Raw genomic sequence first — 22,484 nt, 5'->3', positions numbered from 1 at the left:
ATAAGGTCACTTCTGCCACCTTCAGCCTCCCAGTGATTTTCTATCTCTGGATGCAAAAGCTATAGATATTCTGGTGAACAGTGCTTACCTTGCAAAGCCCATATATGTTAACTTGAGTATTCGTAAGGATGACTTGTCCTAGAATTTGGAAGCAGTATCTTGAGACGTACATGTATATTATTAAATCCTCAGATTTGTAAAATCCAGATCAAGCTCTTATTTTTTGTAATATCTTAATTTTCTTAATTTGTTAATCTGCCTCCCCCAATTCCTGCTCCCACCCTAACACCTTTCTGACGTGACCTCTTCCCCGTTCCCTCTCACTCTCTGTGTGCCTGCCACGCTGGTATCCTTGCCCTTCCTCAGATACCCAGGTGTGCTGCCATAAAGGGTTTCTTTTCTTACTCCATGTACCCACTTCCTTTTGATGCTCCTTCCCCATACCTTCCAGGCTTATCCTTCTCCTGACTTTCAGGCAGATGTCCCTTTCCCAAGGAGGCTTTCTCTGACCATGCTGTTGGCTAACAGGCCGACAGCGATAAAGGCGTTGTAACCCCAACTCCTCCCTGTCTCCAGCTTTCACTTTCTACATGCTGTACATTTTACTTAGTTGTTTATTGCAGATCTTTTCCTCTAGAGGGCGGGAATCTGCCCGCTCACTGCTCATAAACAGTGCTTGACACATAGTAGGTGCTCGGGTGGAGGCAGGAGTAAAAAGTTGGTGAAATATGGTTAAGCAGCCATTGCAGAAACCAAAATGATGAGACCGTGACTGCGTTCCGTTAACCTCTGTGAATTTGTGTCCGGTTGGGCGAGGATGCTGGTACTTGCCTTTGTGAAGATTAACTGAGCTGATTTTTGCGAAGGTAGCACAGTATGTGCAGGTCTTCGAAGGAGCTTCAAAAAAGAGAGTTCTCATGCTGCTGCTGCTGATTCTTGTGAGAAGAAAACGACAAACCAAAAGAAATGGTAACGCTTTGCAGCTCTTTCCAAAGGTCTTTCCTTCAAACATTTGCATTTTACAGCAGGATTTCTATTCCGTTCCTCAGAGAGAACTCCCCATGGCCAGTGTTAGTTAATCCACATACAAAAGCTCAGTGAGAGGCAGGCGAAGACTTGTTATTCACTTGGGGCCTCACACAAGATCCTCCTAGTAGAAGTGTTTGGCAGTCAGAAGGCATTTGCGGTGGTGGGGTTCAGGTGTGCACACCTCCGGGCCACCAACCTCGTCGCTGTTTGACACCCAGTTATACATTTGTAGCTTCATAACAACCGAGTTTCATAGAAAAGGATCAATTATGTTCAATCTAGGATGTATCCTAAGGGAAGGACATGTTAAATACATATGAGAAGGAAGCTCAGTATTAAAATGGAAAGGAATGGACTTCATGGTTTGACCTCCAGTTACATGAAATTGTATTCACTGAGTATTTACTTACGAAGAGTTTATATTGGTCTGGGTAGACTGAGCTCTCTAACAAGATGCAAGTTATGGAATATATTCCCTGTGCTGGTTATGAACGAAAGCTAGTTCAGATGACCAGGCCCTCACTTAAATATAATGCCTTTGCTAAAGGTGATCAGGTGAGTGTGGTTAAGTGGTTCAAGGAAGACTATCCTATTGAATGAATTGGAGTGAAATGTCAGAGCATTGTTCTTTGTGACATTTTGTAGTATGAAGACTGTCATTAAGTTACACATTCTTTGGTTTATGAACAATTAGATCATAAAGTCACAAGATGAGCAGTGTCTCGGGGGTCTAGGAAGGAGAGAATTATTATAAGTTAATGAAAAATAGGAGAATTATGTTTAATGATGTGTGTGTATACATGCTGAAACATTTAAAATATTACAGTAGAAGTGCTACATTAAGTGGCATGATTTTCATTTATTATGAATGGCTCCAAATGGCTCCTAGGATCTATGTTGCAGAAAGGACTATCTTCATAGATTATTATCTAGAAACAAGTATGTCACATGCGCGCATAAGAAATGATTTTGTCTTGTTATTTTATTATACTATGAAATTTTAAAGGAATAATTATAGTTTCTTTGAAACAGCTTTATTAAAACATTTGCATTTTACTACAGGGTTTTCGTTCTGTTCCTCAAAGAGAATTCCCCATGAAAATGTTATTAAATTCACCTATCTACTTCAGGAACTTGGAAAACAAGATAATGTAAAGAGGTCTGATTGGGTTTGTTTTCAACATGGTGTCGATATAAGTAAAAGGGTAATAAGCTGCTCAGCAATCCTTTGTGTTTCTATTAACAAAGCTAATTTATTTCTTAGGAATGATGCAATTCCAAAGCAAAAATTTGATGTCATTCTAATGAGTCTGCTTTCAATTAGAGAGTACAGTGAAGCCCTAATAAAGATTAGTAAGAAATCTATTTTGTTTAGATAATAAATCTGCGAAGTAAGCTCTCAGTGTAGATCGAAGTTGATCTGGCATGGAGTTTCTTTATGAATAGCCCTATGAGCAAACTCTACAGTTCTGTATGTGGTTTTAAATCACTGTAAATGTGTAGGCAGGTACATATTACAATTGTCTGTTTTTCTTTTTAGGGCTCATGTAATCAAAGAAGTGTCTTTGTTGTGTGTATCTTTTCAGAACACAACAGGAATTGAAAATGAATCAGGTGAGTTTAAAAATAAGAATTTATACAAATACATTACCTAGATGTTAGACCAGTTCTTGATTTTTAAAAGGTAGTAACATACACATTCATTCCGCCCAGATTTTCCTTCCTGTTTCTTAATGCTGTTAACAAGCTCATTGCTTCCACAGTGTGCGTTTCGTGGAGTGTGCATTTCGTGGAGTGTGCATTTTTTTGGTGTTTTGGCACTTCTGTGGGGCCCTGAGTAGAGGGCTCATCTTAGGGACCTTCGTTCAGACTTTTTTTTTTTTACCTCTTCCTTGCCACACTCTAGTGTTAATTTTTAATTTTTGTTGTAGCTTATAAAAAATAAAAGCTTATTTAGCTTTTATTTTGAATACTTTTTATTTTGTAACTACTCATTGGTTGAAAAGAGAAGATTGAAAGTTACTTTAGAGACTGAAACTGATCAGATGGGAAACTTTAAGCATTCTGTCCTTAAAAAACCTGTTGCTGGAATAGAAACAAGAGGGCAGATATTGAAATGTAAGATATGCTTCTCCTTACAGAAAGACGCGGGATTACCTGGAGATTAAACAGTTCTGCCATGGATATTTCTATAGCCTCAAGGTGTTCTGATAAGTAAAACCAGTTATGTGGATTTAATATATTCTAAAGGAGGATTCTTATTTCCTGTTCTTACTATCATTCACTTGCGGTATAGAAATTTATGGGTGTCAGAAACATTCTCTTTTGAAATCTTCATAAACACATTTTTTAAAAAATGCAAAGGACAAAACTTAAAAACGTGAAGTCTATAATTTTTAGTGCTTAGCATAAAGCTATAAGACTTGAAAATATTTTGAATCCCTCATCAACTGAAACCTCGGACACCTTTTTATCATTTATAGGTGCCTCTAATCGAGATCGCAAGGCTACTTTTATTAGGTGGCCAAGTTTAATAAATTCAGTCCTGTGTTGCATTGAGATGTGAAATTTTTGGAATGGATTCTTTGATTTCTTTTCATTACTTCTTTATCAAAAATATGTTTATTTTAACGCAGAGGACCATACGTCATAAAAAAATGAATCTGGTGAACACATGGAGCACATGGTTTCTATTTTAAAACTTGCAGCTTTACTGGCATGCTTTTGAAGGCAGATTACTTTTGAAATGGTAAAATGGGGGAGGGAAAGAGAACTATGAATTTTCGTAGTCATTGCCCATCAAAGCCATGTGAAGATATTTGTCACAGATTTCATTTATTTTCCTATTTTAAGACCGATTCTTAATGTGGACCCAAAGGAACTTGGTTTTCCACTGCCTAAGAACTGTCGTCAGAACGGTCAGTTTTGGACCGGCGTGATAGCGGACGCTTCCAGAGCGGAATCTGGGTATTGACGGTGCTGTTGTTACGTCAGTGTTCAGCAGCCATTTATTTCAGTGGCTCCAGCTTTAACCTTACGCTTAATAATGCTTTAATTCTTATACTGTATTAGGCCAGTAATATTTTATTTTTAATGTACTTAGACCTGTTTGCCTCTTCGCACTTTTGCTTTAATATTTTATTTATATCGAACTTGTGTTTAAAGAAAGTCCACATGCCATTCAAAAGGGTTGTGACCATTTCTTTTTTTGGCTCTTTTACAATTTCATTTTGGTTTTGACATGTTTTAATATCAGATCTGCAGAGGACTGCCTTTGATGCCAAATGCCAAATATCAGTGGAAAAGTGTCCTCTTATGTTTTTAATGGTTAGCACATTTCTGATTCGGGTATAATTTAAATGGTCTGGTGCTAACGAAACTTTTATTTGTATTATAAAAATTGTCCACTTTTTGTGAATAAAGTTTCCAGCATCAGTCGTTATCTTTTCATTAATTGAGAAATATTGGTTGCATGGTGTCTGATCTTGATTATTGTGTCGTGACATGAAATCTATGAGTGTTTTTCAATAGTTGTCCCAGTAGTTTTTAAAAATTGTTTCAGGATGTTTTATGTTTTTCCTCATATTTATTCTTTGCACCCAGTGAAAATGAGCAATAAATGCTCGAAAAACTTCAAAATAATTACACAGAATTCAGATTTTTAATTAAAATCCTGATGGAGAGTTTAGGGTTAGATTTTTTCCCTCTAGGGACCGATCAACACCACCTTGATGAATTTTAGCTGTCAGATCTGTCTCTTATGATAGGCGTGGTCTCCACAACAATAGCACAGAATTATTCATTCATGTATACCTGAAAGTTGATTTTTAAGCACTAAGGGATCCTAGCAGTGAGCATACCATATCGTTTACAAGCTAGTCCTTTAGAGGGAACAAGAGTCCAAAGCCCAAGGCCTCCTGGTATTTTAAGCACTGACTGTTAGAGCAGCATCCTGAACTGTTCAGGGTCATCAGTGTCTTTCAGGGCATTCCTGGTGTGGTCACCAGGCTTTCCCTCTAACTCCAGTCCTGGGCCAGGGAGCCCCCAGACCCCCGTGTTCTTCGTCCTCCTTTCTCTTCCAGTCTGTTCTCCACTCAGCACTTACCCCTTTCTTACTATCTCTTGTCTTCCTAGGTTAGGGCCCCGCTTACTCTGCCCGTGAGCCTTTGTCCTTCCAGCTGAGCCTAGGTTGGCAGGCTAGGGGAGCAGTCGCTCCGCTTCCTCCCTTCGCTCTCCATTTTTCTCTTCTCTTCATTTGCAAATCATAGATATTCTGTATAAGAAACTGTATATGCAGTAACATTGCACATCCATCCTAACATTTAACTTTTAAGATGTTCCACTATTCTCCTTTTTTTCCTAGATTTACCTAGGAGAATCTAGAACTTTATAAAGGACCTTCTTGTTGAGTAAAGGGTTTAGAATGCCTTATAGCAGTTCCTCTGCGTCCTTCCGTTCAGTGTCTTTTCATTACGATGTTGATGGGATGCTTGCTGTAGGAACTTAACTCTTGTTTCCATCAATTAACCTCTCTTAAAATTGGTTTTGTTATATGTCGTTTTACTTGAGTTGTAGAACCTATTGGTGACATTAAGGAGACTTATACTGTACTTCACAGAACATCCAAGGTGAGCAAAGTTCCATAATATGCTCATAGTAGCTTAAAGTAGGTATGCTAGAGTTTAATACCACTTCCTTTCTATTGAGTATTTAAAATAACATGCCAGGCACTTAGGTAAGTATTACAAATACATTTTCTTATTAATTCGGTCTTTGCATCCACTTTATGAAGTGTAGGTTTTATAACCATTTTATGGATCAAGGCATTGAGGCACAGAGTGGTGGCTATGGCTTGTCCATGATCACTCAAACAGTAAGTGGTAGAGCTCTAATTCATACCCGGGCCTGTCAGATGCCAGAGCCCAGGTCTTGGTCACTGTGCTGTACTGCCGTCAGTCGGGATAAGTTGTGTTATGCTGCCCTAACAAACAGGCCATTCCAAAATCATAGGGACTTAACACAGCACCCATTTATTTCTTGTTCGCAGTATATATCCAGTGTGGATCTGCTATTGCAGTTGCTCAAGAACCAAGGATGATAATGGCTTTGTCTCAACTCCCATCACGTCCATTTACATTTAATTGGCCAAAGTTAGTCTGTGGCCATATCTTTCTTAAAACTTGAGAGAGAGGAGCAATGTAGTCCATGAGGTGCCTAGGAGAAGAGGAGAACTATAATATTTCGGTACAGCCCTAGCAATTTATTTTCCAGCTTTAAGAAATATAATTAACATAACATTGTAAGCCTTAGCCTTAATGATATAATAATTAAGTGGCCTTGATTACTAATTTACCGAGTCACGCTTAATTTTTTAAAAAGAATCTTTGTATAACTCAAAAAATGTGACTAATACTTGAAATTTTCTGTCGGTATAGCAGCTTATGATTGCAGCATCTCTACATCCTGAGCAGTAATCTATGGTATTTCTAGTAACCAGTAGCAAAGCAGCTTTGCAATTTAGCCTTCTAAATGTGGCTTACAGTTTTATATAGTAAAATAGCAAAGACAGCTTTTAATCACTTGATGCTGCAGATTCAACCCTGAGAATTGTGGTAAGCCATCCATAGTTCCATTATCTTAACTGTTCTGAATGTTCACTTATTCTCTCATCCATCCGGCATAGACTGCGTCCCAGTGTGTTGTGGATTCTGCAGTGAACCACACAAGCAGGGGCTCTGCTCTGTAACCTACATACTCATAGACTAGACAGTTAAAAAGCGGGAAGGTGTGTACGGCCATGCTACCCTGAAAAAAAAAAAAAAAGGCGGGAAGGTAATTTCAGATAGTGACAAGTGCTGTGAAGACAGTGCAGCAAGGGAACGTGATAAAGAATGATGGATGAAGGTGGAGGGTTCCCCGGACTATATGGTCAGAGAAGGCCGTTCTAAAGAGATGATTAATAATATAATAAATTAATAATAGAGTTATTAATAATAATTAATAATGGACTCAAGGAATAACTAAGACCCAGATATATGAGGATCTGGGGAAAGAAAATTCTAGGCAGAGTGAACAAACAGCGAGTGCAGAGGCCTTGAGGTGGGAATGAGCTTGCTAGTTCAAGGAACAGCACGCTAGCAACTGCAGCTTGGCAAATATTTGGGACCCTGGGGCTAGATGACGTTGGTATGAGAGGCAAAGGCTAGACTTAAAAGTCTTTAAAGGCCCTGGGAAGAAGTTTATTCTTTATCCTAAGTTCACTGGGAAGCCATTGGACAGTGACATACTTCAATTTCCATTTTTAAAAAATCACACTGTGTCGTGGAGACTCGATCGAGGGGCAAGAGTGTGGTCATATGTTCACTACTGAGTCTACATCGTATTTTAGGGCAGTTTCTTGACTCAGACAACTTAATGGCCCTGCCAGCTTTTTGGAAGAGGGTACTTTTTAATGTATTTTAGAACTCTTTGACTGCTGCTGTTTTCCAGAGACGGTGTGTGAGATAGATTTCCTTGTTCTGTGTCCCCATGTGTTTATTGTTATTGCCGTCTTACTCATTTCTTAACCAAATACAATTTAATGCTATTTCAGTAACTGAAGGTTGTTTGATTCCCCCCATTGTTTGCCCCAAGAATAGTACAGAGCCTCGATTGCAAGTTTAAATAAAGAGTTGTTCATAGAATTTGAGTATTTTAATATTTTTAAATTCTTAGATGTCTTTTGCTGTTAAAAACGATTACTATAGTGACTGTTAGTCTTTTGTAGAAATAATATGTATCTTATTTTGACTATACTATGATGTATTCTTAATATTAAGTGGTGTTGCTCTCCAGTGTTAGAGTAAATTGGTATTTAAGAAACTAGGTGCTTTAATTAAATCGATTAAATCTGATATAATAATTTATGGTCGTTCCCTGGGTGGTGTGTGTGAAAGTCTGTAAATTTAAACAGAATCCCAGGAAAGCTTGTTTATTCATATAGTAAAACAATAGAAGCATTTGGGTCCTTGTTGCCTGTGTCAGGTGGTACGTGCTGCCTTACGCGGCAGCAGCCCGTGCCAGTGTGGCGTTGAATAGCAGCGCTCACTGCTTGTTCCAGTGAGTGCTCATCTGAGTGCGAGGAGCGGGAGCGGAGCAGGCTGCTGCGAGGCCGCGTGCCTGGAGCAGAGCAGCGGGAGCAGAGTGGTCGGAGAGCTGGGGGGCTCGCTCCGTGGCCATTGTGCGGACCAGGATGACTTTGCCCAGGGAGACGAGAAACTGTTGGGTTTTGAGCAGAGGAATGTTTGAGTTGAGTTAACAAATCTTGATTTTTTAAAAAAACTTTTATTCTATGGCGTTGGTATTTTTGTCTTTTATTTTCTTGCAGCATTAAAGTTTCATTTTAACATGGTTTAAAGAGATGAGTGTAGGATTTATTTTCTTATTTTACTTTCAAAATCAACTTTGAGGTATAATTTACCTATAATAAAATGTACTCATTTGAAGTGTACAGTCCTGAGTTTTGACAAATATCTACGCATGTAGCTACCAACACCATCCCCCCAAAAAAGTTCTATCTTGCTGCTCTGCAGTTAGTTCTCTCCGCAACCTCTGCCTTAGGCAGCCACAGATTGGTTTTCTGCCCCTGTGGATTGGTTTTTCCTATTCTAGAATTTCACATAAATGGAATCATACGGTACATGGTCTTTTGTGTTTGTCTCCTTTTGTTCAGCATAGCGTTTTTGAGATTTATCCATGTCGTTGTGTGTATCGGTAGCTTATTCCTTTTACAGAAAATATTTTATGGGCAATTATCTGACCATCTAGAGAAATCTGTTTAGATTTCTAAAGATTTGGTGGAACCCTGGGGTGGATCTGTAGCTTTCATTTTAGATAGCTCCTTCACTTGTTTTCTCATTCTAAAACGTCTGCAGTGTAACAAACCAAAGCCACTTTTGCTGTTTTAGCATGTTAACATAGAATTATAAGTATAAATTTGATTTTTCAGACTTTAAAAAAAAGTCTTCCAAGTAAAGTGATTTCTGTTCGGACTTAAACTTCAATTAATGAGTATACTTTAGGAAATTAACATGTTTAATAATGATGACACTTAAATCTCATTTTGAATCATATATTCTACTAGATAAAATCTGAGACATTGTCTTTCTGAATGAAAATATTAGATTATTTCTGAAATTTGAAAAAAAATATTAGGAACTCGAATAGCATTTTCTTAAATACAGACGGACTATGGCAAGAAGGCTTGCATTTTATGTTGTCTTGTGATTCACATTCCGCCTTCAGTCCGGGTTTGCCATTCCAGCTGTGTCACCTAGGGCGAGTCACTGGACTTCTTGGTATTTGTTTTTTTACCCGTTAAATAGAGATACTCATGGTGCCCACTGCATGCGGTTATAGTCAAGAACAAATGAGTTAATACTTGCGAAGCACTAAGACTAGTGCCTGATATACAGGAAACCCTGTGTGTTGTTATTATTATATCATCATTATTATTTTCAACCAGTAACTAAGTCTTGATTCTTCCCTATAAAATACCTTTTTACCATTATTACTGCTTGAGTTTAGACCCGACATCCCTTGTTCGGACTGTTATAGAAACCTCCTAATTGCTTGCCTCACCAACAGTCTCTCTCTCTCCCCGCATCAAACCATTTTTCACATGCCTGGAGTATGGTACTTCGACAACATCAGGCTGACCATACAGGAAACCAGAAAAGTGGACAGTCATCACGATTTTTTTGGAATGTCTTCATGGATGAACTGAAGAATATGAACTTGACTTGGTAGAATGTAGAGGATATTGACTGGCAGAGGAATTGAGGACCAGAAGGACCAGTGGCCTGGGGTTGTTATCAGGTTGTTGGAAACCTGAATTGTGACTGACCCAGAGGAGTAAGAAGACCTAGTTTGGTGAAGGGAAGATGAACCAGAGGATGGTGCCTTAGGGGCCAGGGAAGAACCGTTACGAGTAATATGGGGATTTTTTTCTGTGACTTCTTCCAGTAGAATTTTTAGTTAAGATAAAGCTGTGGGTAGAACAGAGAACTCCATCTGACTTAAAAGTTTGTAGCTCCACAGCTTGCTGCCTCGGATGAAGATAGTTTGAGATGTTGCAACTCAGTTTCACCAATAACAGTCTTATTAGGAGATAGTAAAAAGCTCCTCCTGCTCACCTTTACCCCATTCCCACCCTCTATCAGAATCTTCTAGAAAAGGGAAAAGGGTATGGTCAGGCTGAAAGAGCTCTTAGGTGTCTAGTTTTTTCTGCTCCCCTTGAACCTTGAAAGTCTCTAAAACTAGTAGAGGAATGACTGGGTCTTATTTAGAAAGTTTTTAAAAAGGGTTTTGAACCAGATGCTTTATAGGAAGATTAATCAGGAAGACAGAGGGTTTGTAGAAGTTGAATATGGAATAGACTGGGGGCCAGAAAACCTCATCTCACATCTCACCTTGTCACTCCCCTGCCCCAAGCCTTCTAGTGCTGTCCCACTACTCTCCAAATGCAATCCAGTCTCTACCTTGGTCTTCAAGGTTCTGTAGGTTCTGGCGGTGGCTGCCTCTGCTCTCTCCCTGGCTTACTCTGACCCGGCCACACTGGCCCCTTGAGGTTCCTGAACACCTCAAGCCCTTTGTCTCCTCAAGACTTTTCTCCAGAATACTCATTCTGATCTTTCAGTCCAAATCTCTGTGTTGTCATTTCCAAGACGCCCCCCGCCTACCTGCAGCTACCCTGATTAAGCAGTGTCTCCTCCTCATCTCCGTGCATCACGCGCTTTGTTTCACTGGTCTCAGTGGGAACACCCCATAAGTCTCCTGCATTAACCTGAGGCTGCAGGCCGGGCCCTGGTTGACGCTTTCCTGGGGTAGCTAGCACAGGGGACACTTGTTGGACATTTATAGGACGAGTGGAGATTGCTGTGTGGTTTCCGGGGTGAAGGATGATGGTGGCAGTGGGAGTTAGAGAAAGGCACCAGGTACAGCAGAGTGTGAAGGCGCACCGGCAGCATTGGACTCTCGACCACTCTGCCTTCCTCGAGCCTTTTCGCAGCCTCTCTGCCACCGTGCTCCTGGTGCCCCTTCTCTGTGGCGCCTTATTCTAGGCTCTACCGCTGCTCCTGCTGTCTCTCACTCATAGACAAAAGCGTCCTGGGGGCTCTGCCCTAGCTCTTCTCTCAGTTTCTGCTCTCCGATCCCCTCCGTCCCTTGGACTCCATTACCAGTTGAGGCCATGTACTCTCATGGCCATCTGTGCTCCCCGACCTCTTGGCAGTTGACTGCTGGACCATTGTTTCCTTGTTTGTTCAAAGTGACCACTGCTCTGTGCTAGGCATCCCGTGCCAGGCACCAGGTACTGTGGCGAGTGAAACGACCTGCCCGGCATGTCTGCAGTCTAATCCTGCCGCTGGTGGAGAGGCCGTTAAGCCAGCCAGTAAGCGCTTCAGAGTGCAGTGCCGTGAGAGGCAGAGGGAAGTCGGCGAGGAGGACAGTGTGGACACACTTCTTTTGCCTAGGGTGGAGGCCTGGAACAGAAATGCAGATCGGTCCCCTTAGGTAATCTCACCTGGATAGGGTCACAGCCCTACCATCCTGAGGTTTAAAAGCGAAGGATGGAAACTATTCTGCTTTTCTTTATCACCCCTGTAAGAGGCTAAATGGGCGTTGACGATAAGTTGTTGTCTTTAATATTTTGAAGCCACATATCCCAATTTATTCTAGCTTATTTTGTTCTCCTTCAGTGATTATCAGTGAGATCCTTAAACGATAAAATACCTTTGTGCCTGTTTGAGGGGAGCAGCCCCCGCAGTTGTTCTCAAGAAGCAGGGGGTAGGACGTGAAGGTGTGGCTCCAGTCCTCCTTCCTCGTGCTCCTGGTCACCACACCAGTCGATTTGTCACTAAGGGTCTTGCCTGCTCTCTGCTTCTCAGCCCTGAGATCGGTGGATGGTCTCACTGAGTGTAGCAGTTCTCAGGCTTTTCGTTTATGTGGATGGTGTCTTCGGATATTTACCATATTTACCGTGTTAGAAATTGAAAGATATTTTTAAACTTTTTTGATGGGGGCGGGGTGGGGAAGTAATTGTAGATTCACAAGAAGTTGTAATAATAGTACAGAGTCAGGTGTACGTTTCTTCACTCAGCTGTCCCCTGTGGTCACATGTAGCTCTAGTACACTGTCAAAGCCAGGAAATTGACTTGGTACAGTAGTTAGACTACAGGCCTTCTTCATGGATCAAGATTTTGAAGCCTAATAGTAAACAATCACACATTCCATTCGCCAGCAGAATGATGACATCAGATATCATAGCCTCCCCAAAACTCTCCTTTCTATACCTAAGAGTGAAAAAGGCAAATAACATCTTAGCATTATTGTAAAAAATAGCTCTGATCTTGTGGACCCCCGAAAGGGACTTCCCAGGTGTCCCTGGACTACAGTGTGAGACCTCACGGGTTTAGTGGTGAAAATGTGGGCTCCGGAGCCTGCTTGTCTGGTTTCGGCTTGGCTCCACTACTTTAAAACCACGCCTCTGGGGGAAGTGACTGGACAGGGCTACTCCGTAGCATCGGATTTGAAAGTCCAAACCCGGAAGTCTGAATATCTGGGTTTGAATCCTGGCTCTGCCACTTACTAGCTGCGACTGTGGGTAGGTTTCTGTTTCATCTGTAAGAAAGGGTCGTAAAATCACTCAGAGCCAGAGTGGTAGAGTAGGGATAAAGTGAGGTGATGCAGGGACAGAGCTTGGAATAGTGTCTGGGTAGCATCCTGCGCACTCCGCCAGTGTGAGCTGTGATTCCTGCCTTGAGGTAATGCATGGGAAGTGCTTAGCGCAGCTCTTGGCCCAGAGGAAGGAATAAATGTCACACTCCCAAAGGTCCCTCCACCCCCAACATGGGAAAGTCATCGTGGGCCAAAGGAAAGGTATTAGGGAAAGGCACTTAAAGGATCTCTAAGAGGCTCAGTGGTAAGGTCAAAACTGAAGAATCAAAATACCTCTAAGTGGGTGAGTTGTCAGGCATTAGGAAAAGAACAGTTCCTTTAGCCAGTGAGCTTCGTGAGGCGGGGCCCGGATCAGCTTTATTAACCACTGTATCTTCTCCACCCAGCAGAGTGCCAGCCCCAGCAGGCATCAGCATACTAATGATTGAATGATGGACTGAATGAAGGAGAGACACTTGTGGCCACTTATTGGGGAAAGGAGGGAATATTGACTTTCTTTGTTTGAGGCAGGAAGTTGGAGACATCAAATTAATGAGATCAATTAACAGTTAATAACTAAGTAACTTATTAACTTAACTTAAATTTAATAACTTAACTTAAATTTATTAACTTAACTTAAATTTAATACATGCTGTTCCAGATCAGTTCATTGATAAATATTTGGAGACTGCACTTCATTAAGCAGAAATAAAGAGTTCTTACATTTCCTATTACGTAGTAGGGGAGCATGAAGTCCTTTAACTTCCTTCATACATACTAATGGTGATCAGTGTTAGAAAGCCTTAAAATGGGAGTGTGCCTTTATTCTGGGACAGCATGGATGGGTCCCTGGGACAAGGAGCAGCTGGAGTTCCTTCCCAGAGCTTGTGGTCTGGCCCTGGTGAGTTGCCTTCCACTCTTGTTCTGTGTAGGTCAGCACAAGGCGAAACGTTTCTCCTAAGGCATCACCCCTGCCTACCTCACCTTCCCTGCTTTAGACACATTGGTCTTTTTCTCCTGTCTGTCCTCTGAGCGCACCAGGCTTATTCCTAACTCAGCAAGGGTCCTTGCTGGTTCCCTTTCCTGGCACGTTTTTACTCCATATTGTCACATGATTCCCTTCCCTGAGCACCCCGTCTAAAAGTAGCGCTCTACGCCATCTCCATCACTGTGTTTCCTTCTTGTGCTTGATTTCTTCAGAGCATCAGTAACTACCAGGCATTGTATACATTTTTTTTTTTTTGGTTTTGTCTGCCTTCCTCACTGGAGTGACCGACACATCGTTGAGGCAGATGTGATGCCTAAAACATTGCTTGGCCCATAGATGGGACCCAGAAATATTTTAATAAATTAATCGAGTAGATTTTGAAATTTATCTTAGATAAAATCGATCTAGGAAACATTTTCAGGATCAGATTGTGATTCTTTAGTGTAAGGACCAAGATAATCCTGTTTAGAATATGATATTATATCTAATATTATCAGGATATATATAAAAAAGAGATTCTAGTTTATGTGTGTGAGGGAGAGAAATTTTCTTTTTAAGCATTCTTTTGTTCCAAAGATTTGCTTGTGAATTGATTGCCTGGAATTGAAAGCATATCATATCTTCTAAAAAAAAATAATAATAAGATTCTTCCTATTGACAAAGAATACTTACCTCAAATTCAAGAAATTTAGGCATACGTGGAAAAATACGTCCTGATATGATATATGATCTTGCTGTTTTATTTGTTTCTATCCTTCCATTTTTTTTTTTCAAAAAGATTTAAGTTAGCTTATAAGAATCATTTATTCAAGTATTTAAGTGACAAGAAACTTGTTATGTCTCCCACTAAGCACTGGGAATGAAACATTGAATAAGATAGATGCCATCTATCTTAGCTGCAGTCTGACGGGAGGTACATGAAACTCATAATTACATAAATAGTTATTTAAAATCGTGATAAGAGCTATGAAGGAAAAATAAGGAAGAGTATGCAGGCAAGCCATTCCACCTTCTCCTATGTCAAAATGACTGATTTTCTAAAGATGTTCCGGGCAGTTTCCAGCCGTAGGCATCGCAGCAGGCGGACAGCTGGCGAGTGTCTAGAAGGCTTTGTGTGGATTGAGGTCCTCCTGGTTTAGTTGAGTCCTGTTGTAGTGTGAAGGGTACTAAAATAGAAAAAGTGCTTTGCTCAGCTAGGTAAATGAGCCCAAATTAAAAATAATGGGTTAGCCGAAAGCAGGTAAAAAGCAATGCGTAGGAATTTTCCTTATTGCCTTTTCCTGTGGCAGCTCTGCTCGAGTCCTTGATATTCACAGGTTTTTCACAAATTTTAATACACCCAGTCTCCATCTCATGCTCAAGTTAGAAATTTCCTGTGGGGATGACCATTTTCGCCTTAGGCACCATCTCCTGTTGATGTTCTGGACGTTTGGAGGTTTGAGGTCAGAGGTTCTTAGATTATGTTCCAGCAGGATTTTATTCCAACACGATTGAGATATAATTGACAAATAAAATTAAGGTATTTAAAGTGTACGATGTGGTGGTGATTCGTTATATGTGTACATTGTGGAAGGATTTCCACCACACAGTTAATTAACACATCTATCACCTCTCTTATTTATTTGGTGAGAACATTTAAGTTCTACTCTCTTAGCAGATTTCATTTCTGTAATACAGTGTTATCAGCTATAGTCACCATGTTTTACACGAGATCCTCAGGCCTTATCCAGCAGAATCTTAACTGGAAACACCACAGTGGTTATGAACTTGGCTCTGGGGTCAGACAGAGGTTCAAATTGTGGCTTCGAGCACCATTGACAACTTGCCTAAGCTTCAGTTTACTCCTGTGTGTGTGTGTGTGTGTGTGTGTGTGTGTGTGTGTGTGTGTATGTATGTATATTGGGGGGGTAGTTTGGAGGGTGTCTGGGCGGAGGCACCAACGGTCCCTGCCTCTTGGCCTGTTCGGAGTAAACTCTGTCATGCGTGTGAGATGGTTGGTTAGCACAGCGCCTTGCAAGGAGACCCTGAAGAGGTTCTCAGTGCGGGCTGGCTTGTTGTTAGTACCGGAACAGTGCCTGGAAGTGTCCCTGTAGATTAGCTGACACGCCGTGTTTCCATAGCTCTTGGGGAGGTCAAACGATGTCAAGTCCTTTAAAATCTCTGTCTACGTTCCTGTCTGAAAAACGGGAAAAAAACTCTCTCTTATTGTGATAAGTGGCTAAGTGTTAATAAAACTCACAACTCTGCCTGGTGCTTGTTAATATTGCTTAGTTTCTCAGTGTTAAATAATTTATAGCCTAAGGTACCAACTACCAATTTAATACTTTTCCTCCTTTTGGGAAAAAAATGTGTTCACATTTCCAAATTTCTAGTTTATAGATTAAACTTTAAAAAATGGGGGCACTATATTTAGAAGTGAGAAATTTTCACACTTTAGCTATTTAGAAATACCAGAAGACTGTTTTCTGGGGCAGTTTTCTTAGTCCTACATTTTGGGAGACATTTAACTTGTGCTTGGTGATCTCGTTGGGACCAAGTAAATCAAGTAGGATTGAAGCATTTGTGCTTCTGAAGCATACACTCTCTCAGCTTTGCCCCATCCAGGAAATGAACCCAAGCCTTCAGATGCCCCTTTCACGCACTCCAACACAAGGCAGGCTGGGAAGAGCTTCGTGGTGACTTGCTCGTTGCTGTGGGGTTTATTTCTCTTGAAGCAGCCTATTGATATTTAAAAAAATTTTGAAATGCTGGGAGTACTCAAGTTTGGATGATATTCTTTTCTTGGCACAAAGCATTCTTAAAAACTACAAGAGTTTCATTGTTGTAAGAAAATTAATCTTTTTTAGCTTAGAGTTTACTTTTTGCCCACATTGGTTTCTTTGAATGTCCTTCAGAAATGTTTCCCTTTGCAGTGAAATAAAATACACTCTGACTACAAAACCCATCATTCTTGGCAGTATCATGATATATTAGGTCTTTAGGGTGTACGTGGTACCAATTAATAGACACTTGGTTTTCTTTTGATTTAAAAGTTATTTTGAAAATAACAGTCGTGTTTTACCAGTTGGTTCAAATCTCCCGTTTTTATTTCCTTATATACATATCTAATGATAATCTTATTTGTTAAGATGATAGTGAATTTTAGCATAAACTTTGGTTAGTAATTGTATAAAATTCTCTATTTCTTAGAGAGTTTGTGATACTGTGGTGACTTTGCTATTTAATTACTTGGTAGACAGTGGCAAATTGCTGTTTCCTGGAAAGGTCGCACTTCCATTGAAGTTCCAGAACAAATTGTGTTCATGGTTGGAATTTTCAAGCCCCTGTCAAGGGGTGTCATTGCTAAAGAATGAAAGCACAGATTGGATGGGGTCCAGTTGGCTGGCATGGCCCTTACAGTATGTGCTGAAAGTGTTCATTTAAGTAGGGAGTGCTGACTTTGAGTTTTTAACTGTTTTAAAATGCTAATGGTAGCCTTTGACTTTTTAAAAGTAAGCTTAAGCTGTATTTTACTGCCAGATTCTCTGAGAGTTTATAGCAATATGGTGCCAGGGATTTACATATTTTGCAAATGGCTACAGGTGGCAGGAACAAAATAGATGAACACAAACATGCTTGAAGGTTGCAGTGGTTTCCTTTGGAGACTCATAAACAAGCATCAAAGCAACTCCCGAAATGCTTGACATCATCGTCTTGGTTTGCTTTGCTGGTTTCAGCTTTCAGTTATATTTTTGCATACTTGCTTAGTGGACCAGGGAAAAAACAAAACACTAACTGGTTTTCTTCCTTTTGCTGTGGTCCTTCTGTTTCTTGACCTGCAGAACACTACTGAGTCTGGGGCAGCTGCTGAGACCCTGGCCGAGGTACCTGACCACGTGCTTCGAGGACTTCCGGAGGAAGTGAGGCTTTTCCCATCTGCTGTTGACAAGACTCGGATTGGTGAGTATTAGGGTTACAGAAGAGACAGGGAAGGGAGAGCGGGCTGCAGCCAGGCTTCCTTTGGGACATTTAAGGTAGGAAGCTCACTATAAAAGCAACAGAGGTACACTCTGACTTAGATTATGTGATATTTATGCAATTTCTAGTCAAGAATCCAGGGTGGACAGATGGCAAAGTTAAACCAGAAACATCGGCACACCCACCATCCTTTGTGACTCAGCCTAAGCGCCCCGCTTCCCGCGCGTTTCCCCAGGGCTGTTCTTCCCACAGGATGCGTTGCTCCCTTGCCTCTGATTTCACTATGGCTTGAGTGGGATTGTGCGATTACATTTATTTCATTATTTTGTTCTTGTTTTCCCATCTGTCCCTTCTATTGCTTGTGAAGACTTTCATTCTTATTTATCTCTGTGTCTCCAGTACCTGACATATTTTGGACCTCAGTAGATACTTGAATGAGCGATGCCTTAAGTGTATCTGAATGTTTTAGGCTGGGATTTCTTATCAAGTACAAGCCGAGTTTTTGTGTATTTGGTCTTGTTTTTGTGTCCTAATCTTTAGTCAGAAGGCTAAGGAAGTAAATTATAAAAATTTAGTCAAAGTACATGTTTATGTCCTATTTCTATTTTTTAAGATGTACTTCAAATATTTCAGTTTATGTGTATGTGTGTGTGTGAATAAATCTTTAAGTGCTTTTTTTTCATTCTCATGGAAAATTATTCAGTGAGTAACTTGAGTGTGTAAATTGTATCATTCACATGAAAGTGGTTTATCTTATAGACTCGCTAGTTGATATTAGCTGCGTTGTCAAACCAGATTCAGAGCAGACTTACAGAAAAGCGGAATTCTTACATCCTGGCTGAACAAGACTGGCTGAGACTCCATGCTCTTTCTGTACATGAGGAAGTGAGGCCAGAAAATGAGGGAACCTGTCCAGGGGTGTCATCACTGAGTCACTGCAGGGCACTGGTTCCCTTGACTCGGGGTGGTCTCCTGCCATTTTAGCCACTGCTGCTTCATCTTGTCTGTTTGCCTTATGGTCAGTGCAGAGGAAATAGAAATACCCCTAAGAATACCACAGGGCAGCATAAAATCTTGGCTCTTTGAAACTCGGAAAAGTGAGTTGTTTCAGTAGCTAAGTTTTCAGGAAACTTAGCAAGAGAGGGAAGGTTTTCACTTTGAACAAACTTCCAAAATATTTATTCATAAAACTATATTTCTAACTTTTTATAAAAGCAGCTCTGTTCATTTGAGACAATTTGAAATCTGTAGGAAAGTAGAAAGAGGAATTTAAAAGTTATTTGTAGTTTCTCTACTTTCTGGTATTTTTTTTTTTTAATTGTTGTGATTGTGCTATTCTCCACATATTTGTGATTGTATTGTCTGGGTAATTTTACATGTAAAAATTAAAAACAAATATAAAACATTCTTTTCTGCTATAAAAAAACATTCTTTTCTGGGTAATTTCACATGTAAAAATTAAAAACAAGCAAATGTAAAACATTCGTTTCTGCTATAAAAAAATAGGTTCTTTACAGGCTATTTGGAAAGCACAGAAGAATGTAAAGAGGAAGAGAAAATCACCACTGAAGACTGCATTTGATTTCACTTGATTTTAGTCGATTCAATGTTATCTTGCTTTTAGGTTGTCTAGCTTTTTAACTATTTTGTGAAATTGAATTGATGTTAATGCTTCATTCTTTAAAATAACCACATATGTTATAAAAATATTGGTTTTATTTTCTAGGTGTCTGGGCCACTAAACCAATTTTAAAAGGCAAAAAGTTTGGGCCATTTGTTGGTGATAAGAAAAAAAGATCTCAGGTTAAGAATAATGTATACATGTGGGAGGTAAGAAAGAATTCTGGTTCTTTGTTTATCAGAGTTCTATACTTTTTTAAAAAAAAATCATTCTCTTCTCTTAGGATTTGACATTTTGAAATTAAAACAACCTTTTTAATGTGCTTTTTAAAATCAGGAATATTTTTATTAAGGAGAACATGTACTTCCTTGGATACAGACCGCTATTTATATTTGCATTTTGAGACTGCTTGGCCATCCATCCTCAACAATAAATGTCAAATCCACTCTTTATATTGCCTCGTTCAGGGTGTTTGCTTTGCAGCCAAGACTTTGGTCTGTCACTTTACAGGTTTCCAGGGAGACACCCCATGGTGGCTGCAAAAAAACACCATTAGGGTCTTTTCTGTACTTTAGAAAGTCATCTCTGTTTTGCTGGAATATTCAGAGTTGAATACATTTAGCACGTGGCATGTTTATATAGCACTTAGTATTTTTCAGAAGCCTTTCTTTCTGGTCACTCTGTGTTCTCGCAACAATCCTGGAACACAGAGCAGAGCATTGGCACACGCCTTACAGAGGTGAAAGGGTCAAGAACAGACGTGAACTGCTCCTCCCTGTGGGGCCCACACGTTGACAGTGGTGTCGGTGCAGAACAGGAGCCCGCGTCTCCTGCCCAGCAGTGAGACGGAAGTGCTTCATTGGATTGCCTGCGTCCAAATCCTGCCATTAGCTTTGTGACCCTGGGCAGCGTACTTAACCTCAATTTTAAAATGGAGAGAGTAGAAACTATCTCTTTAGGATAGCTATGAAGATAAAGTACATTTTTATTGTTTTCTGGAGAGTTGCATGCCCATTTAGCATCTGTCCGGGTGTCCGTCCGGGCATGCGCCTCACCTGCTTAGAGGACCTCAGTGCTGCGGCTCCTTTTTAAAGCGAGTGAAGTGTTTCTGTGGTGAGGAAAAGCATTCCTATCTCATTGTCTTAAATTGAATCGCATCTGTTTCAGATGTGAACATATAAAAACCTAAAAATAAAATATGCCTAGGAAACGCCTGGACACTTTCCAACAAGAAGTTCTGTGGCATTTGTGCATTTGAAGTATATTGCTGTTCTCCTCAATGACATAAGCACTGTTTCTTAACTCGAAAATTCCAACAGTTTATCCCAGTAATTTTGAGTTTCTTTGTTTTTTGTTTTTGTTTTGTTTTGTTTTGTGACTCCCTTGTAATAAATTTAAAGAAAACCCAAGAGGCCTTAGGAAATGAAGGTTTACCATGAGAATAATTTACATTATGCTTTTTCACCACTTTTGAAGTAAAAGGGTGCCAGAGTTGTAGAAAAACTGCCCAGCCAAAAAAATGATATTACCCCGAGTGATTACATATTTCTTGACCACGAAATTATGCTCCAAAATAAACAACATTTTTAATTTTAGCAGTTTCCCAAGGGAAACTAACAAATATTCCCTCCCAGATCAGCACTCGTCAGAGTGAGGATGTCAGGGACCCAGGAGATGCATGCTCGGGTTCTGTGTGCAGAACGTTAAGTTTGAACAAATGCCATTGATAGTAAACCTGAGTTTATGGTACCTGTTTTACCCAAAACAGCAGTTTGGTGTTGTTGGGCATGTCATATAAATTGTTAACAGTGCCTTTTGTCCATTAAGCTTCATTTGTATGGAAATTCATACATAATGTGAATTTGTAGTAGCTTGGTGAAAATTGTGATTGGAGCCATGGCATATTAGGGATTTGATTTCTAAACCTGTTAACATTCCACTGTTTACTTAAGAGGCTTCTAACTTACATACTACCCCAGTTGTGAATCTTATGACCTTGCAAGCTCTTGTTGGTCAGATTTAAAGATTTAGTGCTTATCAGGGCTGGCTTTTTCTTCCTGCAATTTAAAGGAAAAATCTGGATGTCATTCAGATAGTTCCAGCTACAAAGTATATGTTCCTTACAGAAATTTTTAAGCCTTTTGCTCTGTTAAAAGGTGTGTATGTGTATGTGTACATATATATAATGTAAACATATAGAAGTATGCATTTGGCAAAGTATAGGGTACATAAATTATAATGTATATATTTCTTATAAAGAAGAAAGTAAGAATCCAGGTAAAATTTCATATTTCCTCATTAATTTATTCCAGCCTTCTTGGTCTTATCCTCAGACTTGCATCGGAGGACCTCTTTTTAATGTCATAGAAACTGCTTATCATTAAAATCTCATCTTGGCATTTGAAGCCCCTTGAGAACAGCTTATCTTTTTTAGCAGCCTGTTCTTTTGCCCCAGCTAGAACTCTGTTTGAAAGCTAATCAAAGACAAAGTGTTAAATTGCTTTTCTTGAGCCCTGATTGTCTAATTCAGTCTTAAGCTTTCACTGAAAACATTCTATTAAGTGAGAAATTACGGGAGTGGGGAATGCACAAAACAGCCAGGTTCTCCAAAGAGGAGAACATTCTTTGATCAGTTTCTGGCGGGAAAGTGCTAGCCAGCTGAAATGTTGGGCTTCATGTCATACTTGCCTTGACGGCCCCACACACGCTGAGAGCAATCTGCAATACTCTACAACTGCTTCTGATGAATGCCTTTCAGAGTCACTTCTGCGGGGCTCAAATTGCTTTTGACGAACAGAACTTTTGAATTGTTGGCATATGAGTTATTTTAACAAGTCTTTTATTTAATAGACTTTATTTTTTAGAGCAGTTTTGAGTTCACAGCAAAATTGAGGAGAAAGTACAGAGAGTTCCTACATAACATCTCCCACTGTCAAGATCCTGACCAGAGCGGAGCATTTGTTACAATCGATGAACCAACATTGACACATCGTTATCACTTACAGTCCACAGTTAAATGAGGGTTGCACACTCCTAGTGTTGTACATTCTAGTGAGTTTTTAAAAAATTATAAAGGTAGTACACGTTCATTGCAAAATAATATAAATAGTACAGAAAACTATAAACAAAGTAAAATCATCTGCGAACTTCTTGGTGAACATTCTTTTAATTCTGTTTCTCAGCCTCTGTTTTTCT

General features: G+C 39.9%; 1 protein-coding gene across 8 annotated transcripts in view; it reads left to right on the top strand.

Moving 5' to 3' along the window:
• The window catches only part of PRDM2 (PR/SET domain 2), a 111,236-nt gene that overhangs the window by 11,704 nt on the left and 77,048 nt on the right, over positions 1 to 22,484 (top strand). For 6 of the 8 annotated variants that reach the window (XM_039842174.1, XM_039842173.1, XM_039842164.1 and 3 more), the window contains exons 2-4: positions 2,570 to 2,643; positions 17,533 to 17,650; positions 19,395 to 19,498. In XM_039842174.1, coding sequence (XP_039698108.1) covers positions 2,635 to 2,643; positions 17,533 to 17,650; positions 19,395 to 19,498 — 231 coding nt within the window. In that variant the 5' untranslated portion in view covers positions 2,570 to 2,634. Of the gene's footprint in view, positions 1 to 2,569; positions 2,644 to 17,532; positions 17,651 to 19,394; positions 19,499 to 22,484 lie in introns of those variants that run through there. The other 2 variants (XM_039842170.1, XM_039842168.1) reach the window with 2 other exon arrangements.

This window comes from Pteropus medius, unplaced genomic scaffold, assembly GCF_902729225.1.
Source record: "Pteropus medius unplaced genomic scaffold, Ma_sr-lr_union100, whole genome shotgun sequence".
NCBI lineage: Eukaryota > Metazoa > Chordata > Mammalia > Chiroptera > Pteropodidae > Pteropus > Pteropus medius.
This window is presented reverse-complemented; position numbering and strand designations above follow the sequence as displayed.